The sequence below is a fragment of the Suncus etruscus genome, chromosome 4, assembly GCF_024139225.1.
Source record: "Suncus etruscus isolate mSunEtr1 chromosome 4, mSunEtr1.pri.cur, whole genome shotgun sequence".
NCBI lineage: Eukaryota > Metazoa > Chordata > Mammalia > Eulipotyphla > Soricidae > Suncus > Suncus etruscus.
The window spans coordinates 132,410,413-132,430,529 of NC_064851.1; the positions used below are offsets into that span (position 1 = coordinate 132,410,413).

The following is a 20,117-nucleotide window of genomic DNA, read 5'->3' on the forward strand; positions in this document are numbered from 1 at the left end:
GGCTACATCATGATAACCAAAAGCCATTTGGAAAAAATACGAAGTCACCAATTCTAAGAAACTGGACTGAAGGAGAGAAGATAGCCATTAGTAACCATTAATAGCCATTAGTGTTTAGACACTGTCCCTTCTCTCAAGGAGCTCCTGTGGGAAACAAGACAGCAACATAGGTACCCCGTCACTAAACAGGCACAAATTTTAATTCTGCATTCCTGTTGCAGTTAAAGGTGGACTGGGTCACTGAGGGGACAATGCCCTCTAATTCGAGCACCAAAATTCCCTCTCCTGGATTCTTTTGTTCTTGGTTTACCATGCATATGGCTGCCTCCACTTCTTTCTGGGAATCCTTCTTCTGATATTTCCATGTCTCATTTATTCTTCAAGGAACAAGAAGAATATATGAGTTCCGATTCCTGCAGGAGCCTCCATCCAGAGTTTTCAAGTGTGTTGATTTCTAGGCCTGACTTCATTTCTCACACAATGGATAGCTTTATTTTTGTCTCTTAGGTGCCAATACTACAAATAATAATAAATGAGGATCTACTCTTTCTGCGCATTGTTGGTAGCAATTCTCTTGTGGAAAACATGAATGCCTTGCAATGACTATGGTTTAGTATGAAAGCAGCAGTTCAAAACCTGGTTCTGACTTGCCAAATTCATGAACCAGGAGAAGCCAAACTCCACTGAGTTCTCTTGAGCTTGCTGCTCTCTCCAAACCAATACCAAAACAGACTATAATCGAATTGATAGAAATCCAATCTGATAACACCCATGGTAAATCACTCGAATGATTTTTTTTAAGTTTTGGGGCCATACCTGGAAATGTTCAGGTTACACCTGGCTTTCTGCTCAGGAAATCACTCCTGGCAAGCTCCAGGGACCCTATGGGATGCCCTATATGCTGACCACTGCACCACACTGGCTATTGCCAGAAATGGTTGTGGTGGGAACAGTAAAGACAAGTTGATTGGTTTGTGGACACCTAATTTGTTGAGGTTGTCAGTCAGCCTCTTGGCAATGGGAACTTCCTGGGCTTCACCAAACCATTGGCGGGTAAGCATCATTCTGGGCATTTCCATGGAAGTCCTCAAAGAGGTCCATATCAGGAGAAATGCAGGTTGGCCACTTTCCATCTGGGCTCATTCTGACTATTCTTGGCTTGTCTGGGCTTGCTTTGGTTTGGAATCACACCCATCAGTGCTAAGAAGTACTATCCCTGACGTTGTTCAGGAGTGACCCCGATCCTGCTTGAGGGAACATGTGTGGTACTGGGGATGAAACCAGGATCTGAGGCATGTATAATAAGTATCTTCCCTTAGACCTTATCTTACCTTACAAATACCAATATTATCAATTTGGCTCCTTCCCTGACTTCTTCAGAAGATGAAAGTGAAGGGAAAGAAAACATCTGAGGTCCCAGCCTCTAAAGCTCAGAGCAATTGTACTTTAAAGATACCTCTCTCCATCGTGTTTGGGCAAAATTGACCTATGGGCAACATTCTTTTACAAAAGCTGAAATGACAAAACAGTTCCTTCCAACTGGCTGACTTGAGTTTGATCTCTGGAATCTCAGATAGTCCCCTGAGGCTGTCTAGAGAGATCCCTGAATGTAGAGCCAGGAATAAGACCTGAGTACTGTCAGGTGTGGCCCAAAAACAAAACCCAAAACAAGGAGGCAGAGAGGCAATGTTCCTGGAACCAAAAGTGTAGTTTCATCGTTGTGTCAGACATTTTGGGAAATTTTTCCAAAAACCAAAGATAGGGACATTAACACTAACTCTGGGATTAACACTCACAAAAGGAAAATCCCATTCAAAGAGCATAAAACCAGCCCTCTTGGACCAGGAGAGCCTGTACTGGAATGACTGTCCCAAATAATCCCTCTCCTTGCCAATGCAAATCTGGAGTCTGCATGAGACAGTCACAGAGAACATCACTGGACAGACCACAGATGCTCATCTGAGGTTCAAGAACCCTGTAGTCAAGACAGGAGCCTTCAAATATTTTCTTAAAACAACAGTGTCAAAAAAGAAATGGGTTGGGTTACAATAAGTTGAGATTACCTAATTTCTTCATCATGAAGAAAGTTTATTACCTTATTACATCATGAAGGAAATGCAGAGTAATTTATAAATAAATGAAATAAGGTGAAGTCATGGGGAAAGTTCGCAACATACTGGATTCTATTCAAACTCTTTAACTAGCAGAGAGGTAGCTAAGAATTCTGGAGCTCCTACCTGGTTCTCTCATGGCCTATGAAGGCCCAGAGATGCCTAGCCAGTTTCAAGTGTCCATCTTGTCTGATACAAAACAAAAAGACAAACTCCCACAACTCATTCCCCCTGATAGATTCAGTTCCTGCCCATGCAGAGAACAGCAGGGAAGATGCCCCATGACCCTCTAAGAGTTTTAGGACAGGCAATCGCTTTCTCCATAGCAAGAAATATAGACCTTAATGATCGAAGTGTTGCTCAATAACTAGAATCCAGTAAACAGGAGGTGAATTTTATCAGCACCATGGTTTTCTGTCCAGGGAAAGCCAAAAAAATTATATGGGCCCCCACATTTAACCCAGGGCACTATATCCATGAGAGAAGACGCATGGGTCAGAGCTTACATACGGGCATTCTGATAAGTACTTTTGTGGGAAATCCTAAAAGAAACTATAATTGTTCTGGATAAAGTCTTTTATTTTTCTGTTTGGGGGATACAACTAGTATGCTTAGGGCTGACTCCAGGTCAACTGACTCAGCAATCATTTCTGGCCAGCTCAGGGGACCGTATGGGAGACCAGGGATTGATCTCTGATCATTGGTCTCATGCAAGGCAAGTGACCTACTACTGCTCCAGCCCCAACTCTCAATAAAACTCTCCATCCCATTAAGTTTCCAAATCTGGAAATTCTTATCAAGGTAGTATAAAGTCATCCTGCTTTCATGAACATCAACAGCACTTGAAGAGGAAAGTCAAGTAATGCTGATAGCACTGATGCTGGGATTCATTCTCCCACTCCTACTTCCCTACTTCTCCATGTCTCTTCCTGAATGGACCATGTTTCCACATTTCTCTAGGGAAGACACTTAGTGACCTTGTGTACCAATCAAGAGTTCAGTGAGTACAGAAAGAACTAGTGCCAAACTGCCACAGAATCTCTGAGACATCCCCACGAATCACACCCTGGGCTATAAAAAAATGTGATGGGAGAGAATGAAGTCTTGGCTGGGTCTCCCACCAGCTGCCAGCCATCATGTCAACTGGAACCTTTGAGCTTCTGTTCTTTCACCAGGAGAGGAAGAGTGGAGAGTGAGGAGACTCACTCAGACTTTCTGATGCTAGATACAGGTAGGAAATACACCCAGCAGTAACCTTGGGAGACTTGGAAATCCATAGTGTGGAATGGAAAAATAGCTATTAAAATTCCAGGGATCTAAACAAAAATCTTTCTCAGCAATGGAACTCTCCTGACTTAGCAGAGATGAAAGAAGGTTCCAGCTCTCCTGCAGTACCCCTACTCACTCTGTAGTCTCGATTCACATCGCTGAGCTGCCAGTAAGAATTAGGGAGGCCCATTCGCTTGTATTCCTCACTGAGCTCGATCAGCATCCAGCCTTGTTCTCTCTCTTCTTTATCCAGCTTGGGATTGAATGAAAAACAGTACAACTCCTCATATTTTACTGCAAAAATGAGAAAATAAAGTCAAAGCAAGTTCAACCACAGCTCCCCCAGAAACCTGGGCTGTGAATCCCACCCACACAGCTGACCTAATCTGTCACCCCCTTATACAATGCCAGAGCATCCTCCTGGACTCCATGGTCAGGATCACCACCACCTAGCCAGGCACAATTTTGTAAGTTTCTTTCCTTTTAGAAGCAAGACCTTCTCTGTTTGGTGCTATTTTTTTTTCAAATGTGGTTTTTGAAAATAACTATATTTATCACAGCACATAATACATGGTGCTTAAAATGAATCAAGAGGGACCAGAGAGATGGTATGGAGGTGGGGCATTTGCCTTGCATGCAGAAGGACAGTGGTTCAAATTCTTGCATCCCATTTGGTCTCCCAAGCCTGCCAGGAGCTATTTCTGAGCAGAGAGCCAGGAGTAACCCCTGAGCACTGCCGGGTGTGGCCCAAAATTAAAAAAAAAGAAAAAAAAAAGAATCAAGAACTTATTGTGGTTTTTACATGGAATTGCACCCCAGAATTTTTTTTGTTTTTTTTTTGTTTTGTTTTGTTTTTGTTTTTGGGCCACACCCAGCGGTGCTCAGGGGTTATTCCTGGCTACTGCTCAGAAATAGCTCCTGCAGGCATGGAGGATCATATGGGACGCCGGGATTTGAACCAACCACCTTAGGGTCCTGGGTCGGCTGCTTGCAAGGCAAACTCCACTGTGCTATCTCTCTGGCCCCTGCACCCCTAGAATTTAACATCAGGACCACTATCTCTTTTTGTTTGCTATTTGCTTTTTGCTTTTTATTTTTGGGGCCACACCCAGCACTGCTCAATTGTGACTCCTGGATCTCCATTCAGGAATCACTTCTGGCAGTATTCAAGGTAACATATAGGATGCTAGGAATTGAACCCAAGATGCCAAGGATTGAATCTTATTGTACTACCTCTCCAGTCTCCTACTATAACATTTTTATGCTTACAATATATAAAAATATAAATATAGTTGCAAAAGTTGTGAAATACATTCAATTGTCTGCACTAAAACTATCTGTCTTAATTTGGGGGGGGGGGGGAGGCTGTGCTTCTTGTTGGGCCATACTAGCTGTGCAGTTTACCCCTGGCTCTGCATTCAGAGATTATTCTAAGTTAAAGGGAACACAGAGGGTAGCAACAGTTGATCCTTAGGTCAGCCTCATGGTAAGGCAAGTGTCTTACCCACTGTACTGGTCTCATCCAGCTCCAATATATAAACTTTAAATATCATCATAATGATGCTATTATGTTATAGGTTATTTTAGGATCCATTTAAAAATGTCTATTCATAATGCCATGACACCCTAGTTGTAAAGTAGAGTTATGTGTGATGAAGACTTATTTAAATTGTGAGATATACTCATCTTATGTACAGCCTTTCATGCTCATGAGACCTGTTTCATAAGGATCACTATTTTCCCCTACTCACAAAGAGATCTAGAATTTAGTTTTTCCTGGCAGTGTTCAGAAGGTTACTTCAGGGCACTATATTGAGAAATTACTCCTGGTGGTATTGGATCATATGGGATGCCAGGGGTCGAACATAGGTACAAAGCAAGATCATTAACAACTGTACTTATCACTACAGTCCCTAGAGTTTGGTTTTCTTATTTTAGTCTTAATGAATGAAGCATCTTGGTCAGTATGTGCAAGACAGAAGTACATCAAGAAAATTCTAAAGAGTTCACAAAAAAAAGGCTTCTTCAAACAATAGACTTGTATAGTAAAGTGGAAGGCTATAAAATTAATATACAAAAAGCCAAGGCTTTTTTCCTACATAAAGAGAAAGATATTAAGAGAATAATCCTATTCACAATTGTGCCTCAGAAATTGACCTTAGAGTTCAATTTAACTAAATTTAATCTATACAAAGAATACTACCAACACACTGCTTTAAGAAATAAAACAAAACACAAGGAAATAAAAACACATATCTTGCTCATGGATTAGAAGGATAAAACATCATTAAAATGGCAATTCTGGGGCTGAAGGCGATAGCACAGTGGTAGGCGCGTTTGCCTTGCATATGCTATCTAGGACGGCCTTGGCTTGATCCCCCCGGTGTCTCATATGGTCCCTCCATGCTGGGAGCCATTTCTGAACACATAGCCAGGAGTAGCCCCTGAGCATCACAGGGTTGTGGCCCCCCAAAATCAATAAATAAATAAATAAAATGGCAATACTTCCCAAAGCATTGGTACAGATTAAATGCAATCCCTCTACGGATACCCAAAACATTTTTCAAGAAGTGGATCAAACACTCCTGAAAATTTGTATGGAACAATAAACATCACAAAATAGCTAAAGCAGGGCCAGTGAGGGTGGTGCTAGAGGTAAGGTGTCTACCTTACAAAGCACTAGGCCAAGAAAGGACCGCAGTTCGATCCCCCGACGTCCCCATATTGGCCCCCCCAAAGCCAGGGGCAATTTCTGAGTGCATAGGCCGAGGAGCATCAAACGTGTGGCCCCCAAACCAAACAAACAAACAAACAAACAAAAAACCAAATAGCTAAAGCAAGCCTTGGGAAAAAGATGTCATGGAAAAGTTACCTCAACCCTTAAGCTATAATATAAGCAGGGGTCCTCAAACTTTTTAAACAGGGTGCCAGTTCACTGTCCTTCAGACTGTTGGAGGGCCAGATTATAGTAAAACCAAAATTATGAACAAATTTTATGCACACTGCATATATCTTATTTAGAAGTGAAGAAACAAAATGGGAATAAACACAATATGTGGCCCACGGGCTGTAGTTTGAAGACCCCTGATATAAAGCAGTACTTTTTAAAACAACACCGGAATAAAGACAGACCTTCAGATCAATGGACTTGAGTATTCAGAGAATGTTCCCCAAACTTACAATCAATCTTTGATAAAAGGGCAAGAAACACAAAAAGGAGCAAGGAAAGCCTCTTGAGCAAGTAGTGTTTAGACAACTGGTCAGCCACATGCAAAAGAATGAACTTGGACCTCCATCTAACACAAAGGTCAAATCCAAATGGATTAAAGACCTTGATGTCAGACTTGGAACCATAAGGTATATAGAATAATACATAGGTAAAACACTCCATGACACTGAAACTAAAGTCATCTTCAAGGAGAAAACAAATAAGTGAAAGCAAAGATAAACAAATGGAACTACATTAAACTGAGACACTTCTATAACTCAAAAGAAACAGTAACTAGGATACAAAGGCCACACACAGGATGGGAGAAACTATTCGTCCAATATCTATCAGATAAGAGATTAACATCTAAGATATACAAAGTACTGACAGAACTTAAGAAGAAAAAAACCATCTAACTCCATCTGAAAATGGGGAGAAGAAATGAACAGCATTTTCTCAAAGAAGAAATACAGATGGCCAAAAGGCACATGAAAAATGCTCCACATCACTAGTCATCAGGGAGATGCAAATGAAAACAACTGTGAAATATCATCTCACACCACAGAGACTGGCATACATCACGAAGAACAAGAACAACGAGTGCTGACTTGGAGGAAGGGAGAAAGGAACTCTCATTCACTTCTAGTGGGAATGTAGACTAGTGGAGCCTTTCTGGATATTCCTCAAAAAACTGGAAATTGAGGTCCCATCTGATCCAGCAATACCACTCTAGGGATACATACCCTAGAAATACAAAAACACAATACTAAAATGCCATCTGCATTTCTATGTTCATTGCAGCACAATTTTCAATAGAGAGAATATGGAAACAAACCAAGTGCCCAAGAACAGATGAATGGCTAAAAAAAAAAAAAACTGGTATACTGCACAATGGATTACTACACAGCTATTAAGAAAAATGAACTCATAAGATGTGCTTATACATGGATGAATATGGAGACCATTATGTTGAATGAAATGAGTCAGAAGGAGAGGGATAGACAGAATAATCTCGCTCTTTTTGGGGGGACCACACCCAGTGGCCCTCAGGGATTACTCTTGGCTTTGTGCTCAGAAATAGATCCTGGCAGCTTATAGGGGTTGGAGGGAGATTATATGGGATGTTGGGGATCTAATTCAGGTTCCTTTCTTGGTTGGTCGCGTCAAGGGAAATCAGGGACATTGGTGGTGGGAAATTTTCATAGGTAAAGGGTAGTGTCTATTGTAAGACTGAAACTCATTCATGCACAAATTTGTAATCATGGTGTTTAAATAATAAAAAAGAAATAAAAAGAGAGAAGTACAATTTAAGTCACATGATATTTACATTATCCTCAGTCACATAAGAAAAAACTAAAAATAAATCAGGGGGATTAATTTTCATCAGATTTTATTTGCCCCAAATAAACCCAGAATGTGTACATGTTCTGATATATACATAATATAACATGCTAGTATTATGTATCTTGCTTCACCTTTAGCATACCTTAGTTCAGGTGGTCACATTTCAAGGGTTCCAGTACCCCAGAAAACTGCTGGTGGCTACCAGAGTACAGCAGGGAGTGTGAGTTTGACCAAGTAAACTAGCTGCACAGAATGCTCCTAAGATCCACATGTGCTGTTCTTCTAAGCAAGCCCTCTTCTTCTCACTCATGGCCCACCTCTTTATCTCTTCTTTCCTTGTTCCATTCCCTAATCCTCCTGTTTCTCATCACAAGATTTTTTTTTCTCCTCCATTTTTCCAGTTGGCTTCATTTATCCCTTAATCTATTGACTCAAATCAGCACAGGTAACTGAATGCTTCTAACTGCATGTGTTTGGAGGCCCAGCATAGGATGTCATGATCATTCAGAGGCAAGAGAAGCACACAGACAGCTGGAGTTCAAAACTATTATTATTGTTATTACTATGGAAAGGACTTTTCTCACAGGATAAAAAAAGGCAAGTATCCTACCTTAAGTGCCAGACTCAGATCCTTTTATATCCAAAGAAGAAGAAACAAGATAGGGGCTGGAGTGATAGCTGTAGGGCATTTGCCTTGCAAGAGGTCGACCTGGGATGAACCTGGGTTCGATCCCTGGCATCAGTAAGGTCCGCCGAGACTGCCAGGAGTGATTTCTGAGCACAGAACCAGGAGTAACTCCTTAACACCACTGGGTGTGGCCTACCCCCCCAAAGAAACCAGACAGCTGTGATTTATAATGAGATAAATTATGTTTTACAATGTTAGATGTCTAAACTATAAAATTTAGTGTATTCACTATTTCTTTTGTTGTTGTTGTTGTTTTTGGGTCACACCCGGCAGCACTCAGAGGTTACTCCTGGCTGTATGCTCAGAAATTGCTCCTGGCAGGCTCAGGGGACCATATGGGATGCTGGGATTCTAACCCCCATCCTTCTGCATGCAAGGCAAACACCTTACCTCCATGTTATCTCTCTGGCCCCAACGTACTCACTATTTCAATAAGTTAGGCATGACACATATCCCTGGGTATGAACACAGAAACTTTTTTTTTCTTTTTGGTTTTTGGGCCACACCCGGCAGTGTTCAGGGGTTACTCCTGGCTGTCTGCTCAGAAATAGCTCCTGACAGGCATGGGGGACCATATGGGACACTGGGATTCGAACCAACCTCCTTAGGTCCTGGATTGGCTGCTTGCAAGGCAAACACCGCTGTGCTATCTCTCTGGGCCCTGAACACACAAACTTAGAGTAGATACTTACACATAAAACAATCTTAAAGTAAACTTAATGATTTTCTTTAATCTTAGCTGACTGATCAGAAGGCAGAAAAAAAATGAGATTCTGTTCTGGGAATGGCTGTCTTCACATTGACACATCTTTTCCATCTCTAAAGAACCGTTTTCATGACTCAAGCTCGGAGAACATTATGTTAACCACAAATGCACTTTGTCTAAAATGCCAAACATCTCTTGAGATAGCCTCTGTTCCTCCAGTGAAAGAAGGGCCAAAGAATATGGGGGTGGTAAAAGTTAAGATCCTGTGTTAAATAGTTTCAAGTAGATTTAAAGTAGAAGAAAAACCATTCCTGGGGCCCAGAGAGATAGCACAGTGGCATTTGCCTTGCAAGCAGCCAATCCAGGACCAAAGGTGGTTGGTTTGAATCCTGGTGTCCCATATGGTCCCCCATGCCTGCCAGGAGCTATTTCTGAGCAGACAGCCAGGAGTAACCCCTGAGCAATGCCAGATGTGGCCCAAAAACCAAAAAAAATAAAAAATTAAAAATTAAAAAAAAATAAAAAAAGAAAGAAAAAAAGAAAAACCATTTCTGACTATTGGTAGTTCTCTATGTAACCATTGGAGCATACTGTCATTGAGAAGAGGCAAGGAAACTGCACAAATTAAAGTAAGTACAATTTATTAAACAAGCTCACTTTTATATTGAAAGATAAAAATTTATCATACTGACAGGAATCAAAACCCATACATGCAAGATGTATACAATTTTGTCTTTTTTGGGGGGTCTCTTTGGCAGTATTCCCTAAGACCAGGGACACTTCCCAGTGATTCTCGCCAACAAGACTAGTGGTTCAATGCAAGGACCAGAGAACACAATGCTAATGAACACTGCAGTACTAGGTCTTACCCAAGCCATCCTGGTGGTGCTCAGGGGCCAGGGCTGCACTCAGCAATGCTTAGGACACTATGTGTGGTACCAGTGATCGAACCAGAGTTGGCTACATGGAAGGCATGCACACTAACTCCAATATTCACTCTCCTGCACCAACATCCACAAATTTGTCACCAAAGCGCAATCATGTTAATATCAATGAACTCCTTACCCAAACCTCTGGAGAATCCTTCACCTGAGGTCTAAGTATCCTAAGAAATTAAAAAGTAACAAACTCATCAATGTAGATATACATATTACTAATTAATTTCCATCCACAGCCTTCTCACCTTGAACTTTTGCAAAGTAGAAAGTAGACAATCAACAAAAAAGTGACAATCAGCAAGAAGGTAAATTCAAAACCAAAACAAACAATAACACAATTAAGACTAGAGAAAGTTCTAGTTTCTGATAGAAAATAAATAAACAAGATTGATAGACCACTGGCAAACCTAACAAAGAAAGAGAGAGAGAGAAACTTGATAACTCGTATCAGGAATGAAAAAGGAGAGATCACTACTGATATGACAGAGATTCAAAGGGTAATCAGAAACTACTTTGAAAAAACTCTACGCCACTAAAAATGAGAACCTGGAAGAAATGGATAAATTCTTGGACTCTTATAATCTTCCACGGTTGAAGGAAGAGGATGTAGCATATCTAAACACCCCCATCACCATTGATGAAATTAAAACAGTAATCAAATGTCTGCCGAAAAACAAAAGCCCAGGTCCAGATGGATTCACTAATGAATTCTATCAAACTTTCCAAGAGGAACTACTGCCAATCTTGGCAAGACTCTTTCATGAAATTGAACAAACAGAAACACTTCCAAATAGCTTTTATGAAGCCAACATCACCTTGATATCTAAACCAGACAGAGATGCTACAAAAAAAGAAAATTACAGACCAATATCGCTGATGAATGCAGATGCAAAGATCCTCAACAAAATCCTGGCAAATAGGATTCAATGCCTCGTTAAGAAGATCATCCACTACGATCAAGTAGGTTTCATCCCAGGAATGCAAGGATGGTTTAACATCCGTAAATCTATCAACATAATACACAACATCAATAACAAGAAAAATAAAAACCACATGATCATATCAATAGATGCAGAGAAAGCATTTGATAAGGTCCAACACCCATTCTTGATCAAAACTCTCAGCAAGATGGGAATGGAGGGAACCTTTCTCAATATAGTGAAGGCCATCTACCACAAGCCAGTGGCAAATATTATCCTCAATGGAGAAAAACTAAAAGCCTTCCCTCTAAATTCTGGCACAAGACAAGGCTGTCCTCTCTCACCACTCCTATTCAACATAGCACTGGAAGTACTTGCTATAGCGATTAGGCAAGAAAAGGATATCAAGGGAATCCAGATAGGAAAGGAAGAAGTCAAGCTCTCACTGTTTGCAGATGACATGATACTCTACTTAGAAAACCCTAAAGACTCTATCAAAAAGCTTCTAGAGGGCCGGGCGGTGGCGCTAAAGGTAAGGTGCCTGCCTTGCCTGCGCTAGCCTTGGACGGACCGCGGTTCGATCCCCCGGTGTCCCATATGGTCCCCCAAGCCAGGAGCAACTTCTGAGCACATAGCCAGGAGTAACCCCTGAGCGTTACCGGGTGTGGCCCAAAAACCAAAAAAAAAAAAAAAAAAAAAAAAAAAAAAAAAAAAGCTTCTAGAAACAATAGACTCATATAGCAAGGTGGCAGGCTACAAAATTAACACATAAAAATCAATGGCCTTTCTATACACCAATAGTAATAAGGATGAAATGGACATTAAGAAAACAACCCCATTCACAATAGTGCCACACAAACTCAAATATCTTGGAATCAACTTGACTAAATATGTGAAGGACCTATACAAGGAAAACTATAAAACTCTGCTCCAAGAAATAAGAGAGGACACATGGAAATGGAAACACATACCCTGCTCATGGATTGGCAGGATTAACATCATCAAAATGGCAATACTCCCCAAGGCATTATACAGATTTAATGCCATCCCTCTAAAGATACCCATGACATTCTTCAAAGAAGTGGATCAGACACTTTTGAAATTCATTTGGAACAATAAACACCCTCGAATAGCTAAAGCAATCATTGGGAAAAAGAATATGGGAGGAATTACTTTCCCGAACTTTAAACTGTACTACAAAGCAATAGTTATCAAAACAGCATGGTATTGGAATAAGGATAGGTCCTCAGATCAGTGGAATAGGCTTGAATACTCAGAAAATGTTCCCCAGACATACAATCACCTAATTTTTGATAAAGGAGCAGGAAATCCTAAATGGAGCAGGGAAAGCCTCTTCAACAAGTGGTGTTGGCACAATTGGATAGCCACTTGCAAAAAATTGAACTTAGACCCCCAGCTAACATCATGTACGAAGGTAAAATCCAAATGGATTAAAGACCTCAATATCAGCCCCAAAACCATAAGATATATAGAACAGCACATAGGCAAAACACTCCAGGACATTACAGGCATCTTCAAGGAGGAAACTGCACTCTCCAAGCAAGTGAAAGCAGAGATTAACAGATGGGAATATATTAAGCTGAGAAGCTTCTGCACCTCAAAGGAAATAGTGCCCAGGATACAAGAGCCACCCACTGAGTGGGAGAAACTATTCACCCAATACCCATCAGATAAGGGGCTAATCTCCAAAATATACAAGGCACTGACAGAAATGTACAAGAAAAAAACATCTAACCCCATCAAAAAATGGGGAGAAGAAATGAACACTTTGACAAAGAAGAAATACACATGGCCAAAAGACACATGAAAAAATGTTCCACATCACTAATCATCAGGGAGATGCAAATCAAAACAACGATGAGATACCACCTCACACCCCAGAGAATTGCACACATCACAAAGAATGAGAATAAACAGTGTTGGCGGGGATGTGGAGAGAAAGGAACTATTATCCACTGCTGGTGGGAATGCCGTCTAGTTCAACCTTTATGGAAAGCGATATGGAGATTCCTCCAAAAACTGGAAATCGAGCTCCCATACGATCCAGCTATACCACTCCTAGGAATATACCCTAGGAACACAAAAATACAATACAAAAACCCCTTCCTTACACCTATATTCATTGCAGCACTATTTACCATAGCAAGACTCTGGAAACAACCAAGATACCCTTCAACAGACGAATGGCTAAAGAAACTGTGGTACATATACACAATGGAATATTATGCAGCTGTCAGGAGAGATGAAGTCATGAAATTTTCCTATACATGGATGTACACGGAATCTATTATGCTGAGTGAAATAAGTCAGAGAGAGAGAGAAAAACGCAGAATGGTCTCACTCACCTATGGGTTTTAAGAAAAATGAAAGATTGGGGCCGGGCGGTGGCGCAAGAGGTAAGGTGCCTGTGCTAGCCTTAGACGGACCACAGTTCAATCCCCCGGCGTCCCATATGGTCCCCCAAGCCAGGAGCAACTTCTGAGCGCATAGCCAGGAGTAACCCCTGAGTGTTACCGGGTGTGGCCCAAAAACCAAAAAAAAAAAAAGAAAAATGAAAGACACCCTTGTAATAATAATTTTCAGACACAAAAGAGAAAAGAGCTGGAAGTTCCAGCTCACCTCAGGAAGCTCACCACAAATAGTGATGAGTTTAGTTAGGGAAATAACTACATTTTGAACTGTCCTAATAACGAGAATGTATGAGGAAAATGGAGAGCCTGTCTAGAGTACAGGTGGGGGTCGGGTGGGGAGGAGGGAGACTTGGGACATTGGTGATGGGAATGTTGCACTGGTGATGGGTGGTGTTCTTTACATGACTGAAACCCAAGCACAATCATGTATGTAATTAAGGTGTTTAAATAAATTAAAAAAAAAAAAAGAAAATGAACTGTGATAAAATTGCCTTAGAAAGAGCTCAGACACCAGATCCAGCAGAAAATATCTTGCTGCTTGTGACCAACAGGTTACTTAAAATTTTTTTTTTCATTGACTGAGGGTCTGTTATTTACAGTATTCTTAACCGTGGTTTCCCATATACGTAATTACAACAATACACCCATCACTAGTGTATCAAAATAGGTTTTAATGGGGGGCACTGATGGTCTCTCCCTCAGGGGCTATAGGAGGGTAGAGGCCTAAAAGCTCCTCCAGAAGGAAGCAAATATACTCAACATGTCTCCAGAGAGAGGAAACTAAATTCATATAAGTCTTGTTTTTAGAAAAGCCATGGCAGTGTTTCAGGACTACTCAGAGAATATAAGCACACCCTAAAATTGGAAATTCATATAGTGACTTCCTTCTCTTTAGCACAGATGTTCATCCTATACTCCTTAACAACTGAAAGGAAGTATTACTGTAATCAGTTCAGTGCCTATTTATTTTTAGGAAAGTAATATTCATAATAAGTCAGAATACCTCAATATACTCATAAATTTGAAGGGAACAATGCCTTCACCCAATACCAAATTGCCTTCCAAAACTGTGCAGTGTTCCTTATTTTTTATTTTGGAGACCACACCTGGAGCCTGGAGGTACTCTCAGGGCTTAACTCCTGGCACTGCACTTAGGGATCATTTTTAGCATCACTTGGAGTAGTACTGGCTCAGAGTGGTACTGGGCAGAATCCTATGTAGTTCCAGGGACTGAACCAGGGTCAGCCACATGCAAGGCAAATGCCCTACTTGCTGTCCCATTATTCTGGCACCTTGCTTCTTTTTCATCCCTGTTCTCAGTTCTGTGATGAAAGTCTAAAGAGTTGTTTTCATTGGAGATTGTCAGTTAAACTCCTAGTATTTTTATAAGCTACTAGCAAAACTATCCAGCACCTATCTCCTGAGATTTCACTTGGTGTGACACCCTCCAGTTCCACCCATATCATAGCAAAAGACAAGATTTACATCTTTTCTAAGAGCTTGCATATACCATATCTTCTTTATCTACTCATCTGCTGTTGAACTTTTCTATTCAACTCCTTAATAGGTTAATCATAAGTCATACTTCCTGGAGAAGATTTTATTGCCATCAAATGGAAATTCAACTTGTAACAACTAAGCTTACCTTTTCCTATATCCAACTTCTACTCATTCCTTACCAAAGCATGGGGCCACCAAAAAGAAAACTGTTAATAAACACAAAGCAGTTAGGAAAAAAAAGATAAATAACTTAGTTTGCTTTCCATATATCAAGCTAAGAAGGAAGAGAACAAAATATTGAGGTAGAAAATAAAGGATTTCTCTCTCATTGTATAGTAGTGGAAAGAAACAAAAATATTCTTTTAATAAAAAAAAAAGTAAAGATTGAAAGAAAATTACAACATACAACGTAAAACCTAAGGAATACAATATTACTGTTTCCCTTACACAAATTTTTAAAAATTCAAAAGAAAAAACAAAAAACTCAGCATTACCAGAATGAGAAAGATGACTAAGGGATAGAAAAGTTAGCCAACAGTCACAGAAATTGAGTTTTTAAAACAAAGGTAAAAAAATAAGAGCTAAGTAGCTCCAAAAACTCTACTTAATTCAGACTTAAAATAAATGTGACTGGGGGCCAGTGAGGTGGTGCTAGAGGTAAGGTGTCTGCCTTGCAAGCACTAGCCAAGGAAAGACCTCGGTTCGATCCCCCGGCGTCCCATATGGTCCCCCCAAGCCAGGGGCAATTTCTGAGCACTTAGCCAGGAGTAACCCCTGAGCATCAAACTGGTGTAGCCCGAAAAACCAAATAAATAAATAAATAAATGTGACTGAAAAACTCATTTAAAAGGGGTGAGAAGATAACATGGCTATTATTGGGCTTTGTATATTTAAATCTGTTGTCAACAAACAAGTTCTGGAATTCAACATTAGGGTTGGGCAGTTTCACATTTAGTGGGAAAAGGTTATTGGATGAAGAGATAATCATAAAATTATCTTCAAACCTAATTACCATCATAAAAATTAAATAGCAAAGACTTAGGCAAGGGCTTTAAAAAGTACAATTAAATTAAGGAGACTGAATCAACCATTTTAAAGCATGACTAATAGAATTGGGAACTAAGATAAACTGGAAAATAAAACAGCTTAGGAAAAATAGGAAATTAAATCAAAGAAATAGTTGAATGTAAAGAGCCCACAAGCATTACAGAGGAAAAAAATAATTGATTACCCCCGCCCCCAAAATCAGCAAGAAGTAAATAAAGGGAGTAGAGAAGAAAGTAGAAGATGAAAGTCTGTTGAATATAGGACCTTTTACTCAAGAAAATGGATATCTATCTATCTATCTATCTATCTATCTATCTATCTATCTATCTATATGGCTAATCTAGTATCTCATTTGGGTCATACCATGAATTGAATTTGTTGAAATGAACTATATTAATTTCTAGGCATTTTTTCTAGTTTAAGACAAAATTCTTACCAATCTAAATTCATGCAAAAGGTAAAATAGGGCCCGGAGAGATAGCACAGCGGCATTTGCCTTGCAAGCAGCCGATCTAGGACCAAAGGTGGTTGGTTCGAATCCCAGTGTCCCATATGGTCCCCCATGCCTGCCAGGAGCTATTCCTGAGCAGACAGCCAGGAGTAACCGCTGAGCAACACCGGATGTGGCCCAAAAACCAAAAAAAAAAAAAAAAGGTAAAATAAAAGAAACCTAAATATTTCTATAAATAGATTTACTTATCTCTAAAATCCTAAAGAGAGAATAGAGAGGTGTTAACAAAAAAAAACGTTACTTTTCATCGAATTTCTTCTTTTGTTAAAATAACATATAGTTTAGAAGCACAGAGATGCCTTTCTTGAATGCAGCAGAAATCAGTTTAATTCCTGGCAATGTATATATCACCTGAACACTGCCAGGAATAAGCCCTGAGTACTGCAAGATGTGAGCCTAAAACAAAATAAAAATAATAATAAGTATATCCTCCAAACACTGTATGATCACTCATCTTTGGAATAGAGAGGGAAAAAAAAAAAAGATAGACAGTACCCAAGCAATGCCAGACCCTCAGCACTAGAACACAAAACCAAATGCCAGTAGTGGAGGCAGGGAGAAGGCACAGGGAAAAAAAAGAGCTGGGGCAATAAAAAATACAAATATAAGGAGCTGGAGCAGTGGTGCAAGCAATAGGACATTTGCCTTGCACGCACTAACCTAGGACAGACAGAAGTTCGGTCTCATATGGTCCCCCAAGCCAGGAGCGATTTCTGAGTGCATAGACAGGAGTAACCCCCGAGTGTCACCGATGTGCCCCACAAAATAAAAATTTTAAAAATTTAAAAAGCAATAATAAAAAAAAGTGGGTAGGGTGCTTGCCTTGCATGAGACTGACTCGGGTTTGATCCTCAGCATCCTATACAGTTCCCCAAGCACCACCTGGAGTAATTTCTTTCTTTCTTCTTTTTTTTTGTTTTTTTTGTTTTTGTTTTTGGGCTCACCTGGCGGTGCTCAGGGGTTAATCCTGGTTATCTGCTCAGAAATAGCTCCTGGTAGGCATGGGGGACCATATGGGATGCTGGGATTTGAACAAACCACCTTAGGTCCTGGATCGGCTGCTTGCAAGGCAAACACTGCTGTGCTATCTCTCCAGCCCTGAGTAAATTCTTTCTTTCTTTTTCTTTTCTTTTCTTTTTTTTTGGACCACACCCAGTGACACTCAGAGGTTACTCCTAGCTATGTGCTCAGAAATCACCCCTGGCTTGGGGAACACATGAGACGCCGGGGATAGAACAGCTGTCCGTCCAAGGTTAGTGCATGCAAGGCAAACGCCCTACCGCTTGCACCATCGCTCTGGCCCCAACCTGGAGTAATTTCTTTTTTTTTTTTTTTTGTGGTTTTTGGGTCACACCCGGCAGTGCTCAGGGGTTATTCCTGGCTCCAGGCTCAGAAATTGCTCCTGGCAGGCACGGGGGACCATATGGGGCGCTGGGATTCGAACCGATGACCTCCTGCATGAAAGGCAAATGCCTTACCTTCATGCTATCTCTCCGGTCCCTGCCTGGAGTAATTTCTAAGTATAGAGATAGATAATAATAATAATCTCTGAGCATCACTGGAGTGTGGCTAGACCCCCAAAATAGGACCAGAATAAAAATGAAAGGGACAGTAATGGAGGGCCAAGGGCACGTTGTTGGTGATTGTGTGAAGTGATTTTGTATACTGAGACCATACACTTTAATAATATTGTAAACACCTAAATTCTAATACAATTTTTAAGTTTTAGATAAGTGTAGGTATGATGATGAATGTTAGCTGTGAGACATATTATGGTGATCATGCAATAAACACAAATATTAATGTTATTCATATGAGAAAAAAGTTTGTCCCCGTCAGCAGTACTTCTCAAGTGGGGTGCATATGGCTCTACTATGGGGTTCCCAGATTATTTCAAGGGAGCTACAGGTAAAAATTGGGTAAGTGGTCCACAGACTGAAACAAGGGAACCAATTGGCAGGACACAAGGGGCCACGGAGGTGAAAAGTTAGGAAACACAGGTCTAGAAGACTTTCAGTTACTGAACCCATGAGGGAAGCTAAAAATAAAGAATTTATGTTAATAAATACTGTGGTCCTAGAATTAAAATTACAATTGCCTTACTCTATCCCCTCCATATGTATAACCCCCAATCTGATACTAGATATGGGGGGGGCGGAGAGATAGCACAGCGGCATTTGCCTTGCAAGCAGCCAATCCAGGACCAAAGGTGGTTGGTTCGAATCCCGGTGTCCCATATGATCCCCCCGTGCCTGCCAGGAGCTATTCCTGAGCAGACAGCCAGGAGTAACCCCTGAGCACCGCTGGGTGTGGCCCCCCAAAAAAAAAAAAAAAGATTAGGGAGGGGGGTGTATTTCACAAAAGTCTATGCTTGTTCTGATTAGCAACCCCTCACCTGGCAAAAAAAAAAAAAAAAAAAAAAGAAAAGAAAAGAAAAAAAAACCCTCCTCCTCACATTCACTCTATCTAGATTCAAAACCCTGCTCCTAAGACTGCAGTCTGAAATAGGCTCAAATTTCAGCACCAGGTACCTTTACCATTATTTTTTTTTTTTTTTTGGTTCTTTTTGGGTCACACCCGGCAGTGCTCAGGGGTTATTCCTGGCTCCAGGCTCAGAAATTGCTCCTGGCAGGCACGGGGGACCATATGGGACGCCGGGATTCGAACCGATGACCTCCTGCATGAAAGGCAAACGCTTTACCTCCATGCTATCTCTCCGGCCCCACCTTTACCATTATTAACCTGAGAAACAAAATGAGTTCTCCTTCACCCTCCTACAATTACTAGAGCATCACATTTTACATAAAACTTTTTGATTTCAAAATTTTAACATGCTAGTGGCTTTTTCCAAAATATTCTAAGGCATGGGCAGAGAGACAGTACAGCAGGTTGGGTGTATGCCTTCCATGCAGCCAAGCAGGGTTCAATTTCTTGTACCCCATATAGTCCCTCGAGCACCACCAGGAGTGATACCTGATCGAGCCAGAAGTAAGCCCAGAGGTGTGACCAAATCCAAAACAAAACAACAATTTTCTAAGGTAATGGTCTTAACACAATGAAGTATTACATTTTTTGGGGGGGGGGAGGGATAAGGGGATTTTGACTATATCCCTTCTTAACTCTCCCAACTTCCTCTTGAACTAAGGACCTATTTTTCTTTTTTTCTTTTTTTTTGGGGGGGGGGTTTGGGTCACACCCGACAGTGCTTAAGGGGTTACTCCTGGCTCTATGCTCAGAAATCGCTCCTGGCAGGCTCGGGAGACCATATAGGATGCTGGTATTTGAACCACCAACCTTCTGCATGCAAGGCAAATGCCTTACCTCAATGCCATCTCTCCAGCCCCAGGACCTATTTTGTCAAAGCAGAGACACAGTCACTTTTGTCCCATCAGCAGAAGACACAGTGCTCACTGCCTCTGCCCTTTCAGCTTGGTCTTCCCAGT

The 20,117-nt window shown here is 40.8% G+C and overlaps 1 protein-coding gene across 1 annotated transcript in view; it reads right to left on the bottom strand.

Moving 5' to 3' along the window:
• Positions 1-20,117, bottom strand: part of MTMR7 (myotubularin related protein 7) — a 115,649-nt gene that overhangs the window by 48,373 nt on the left and 47,159 nt on the right. The window contains 1 exon segment of the mRNA XM_049772347.1: positions 3,517-3,674. Coding sequence (XP_049628304.1) covers positions 3,517-3,674 — 158 coding nt within the window.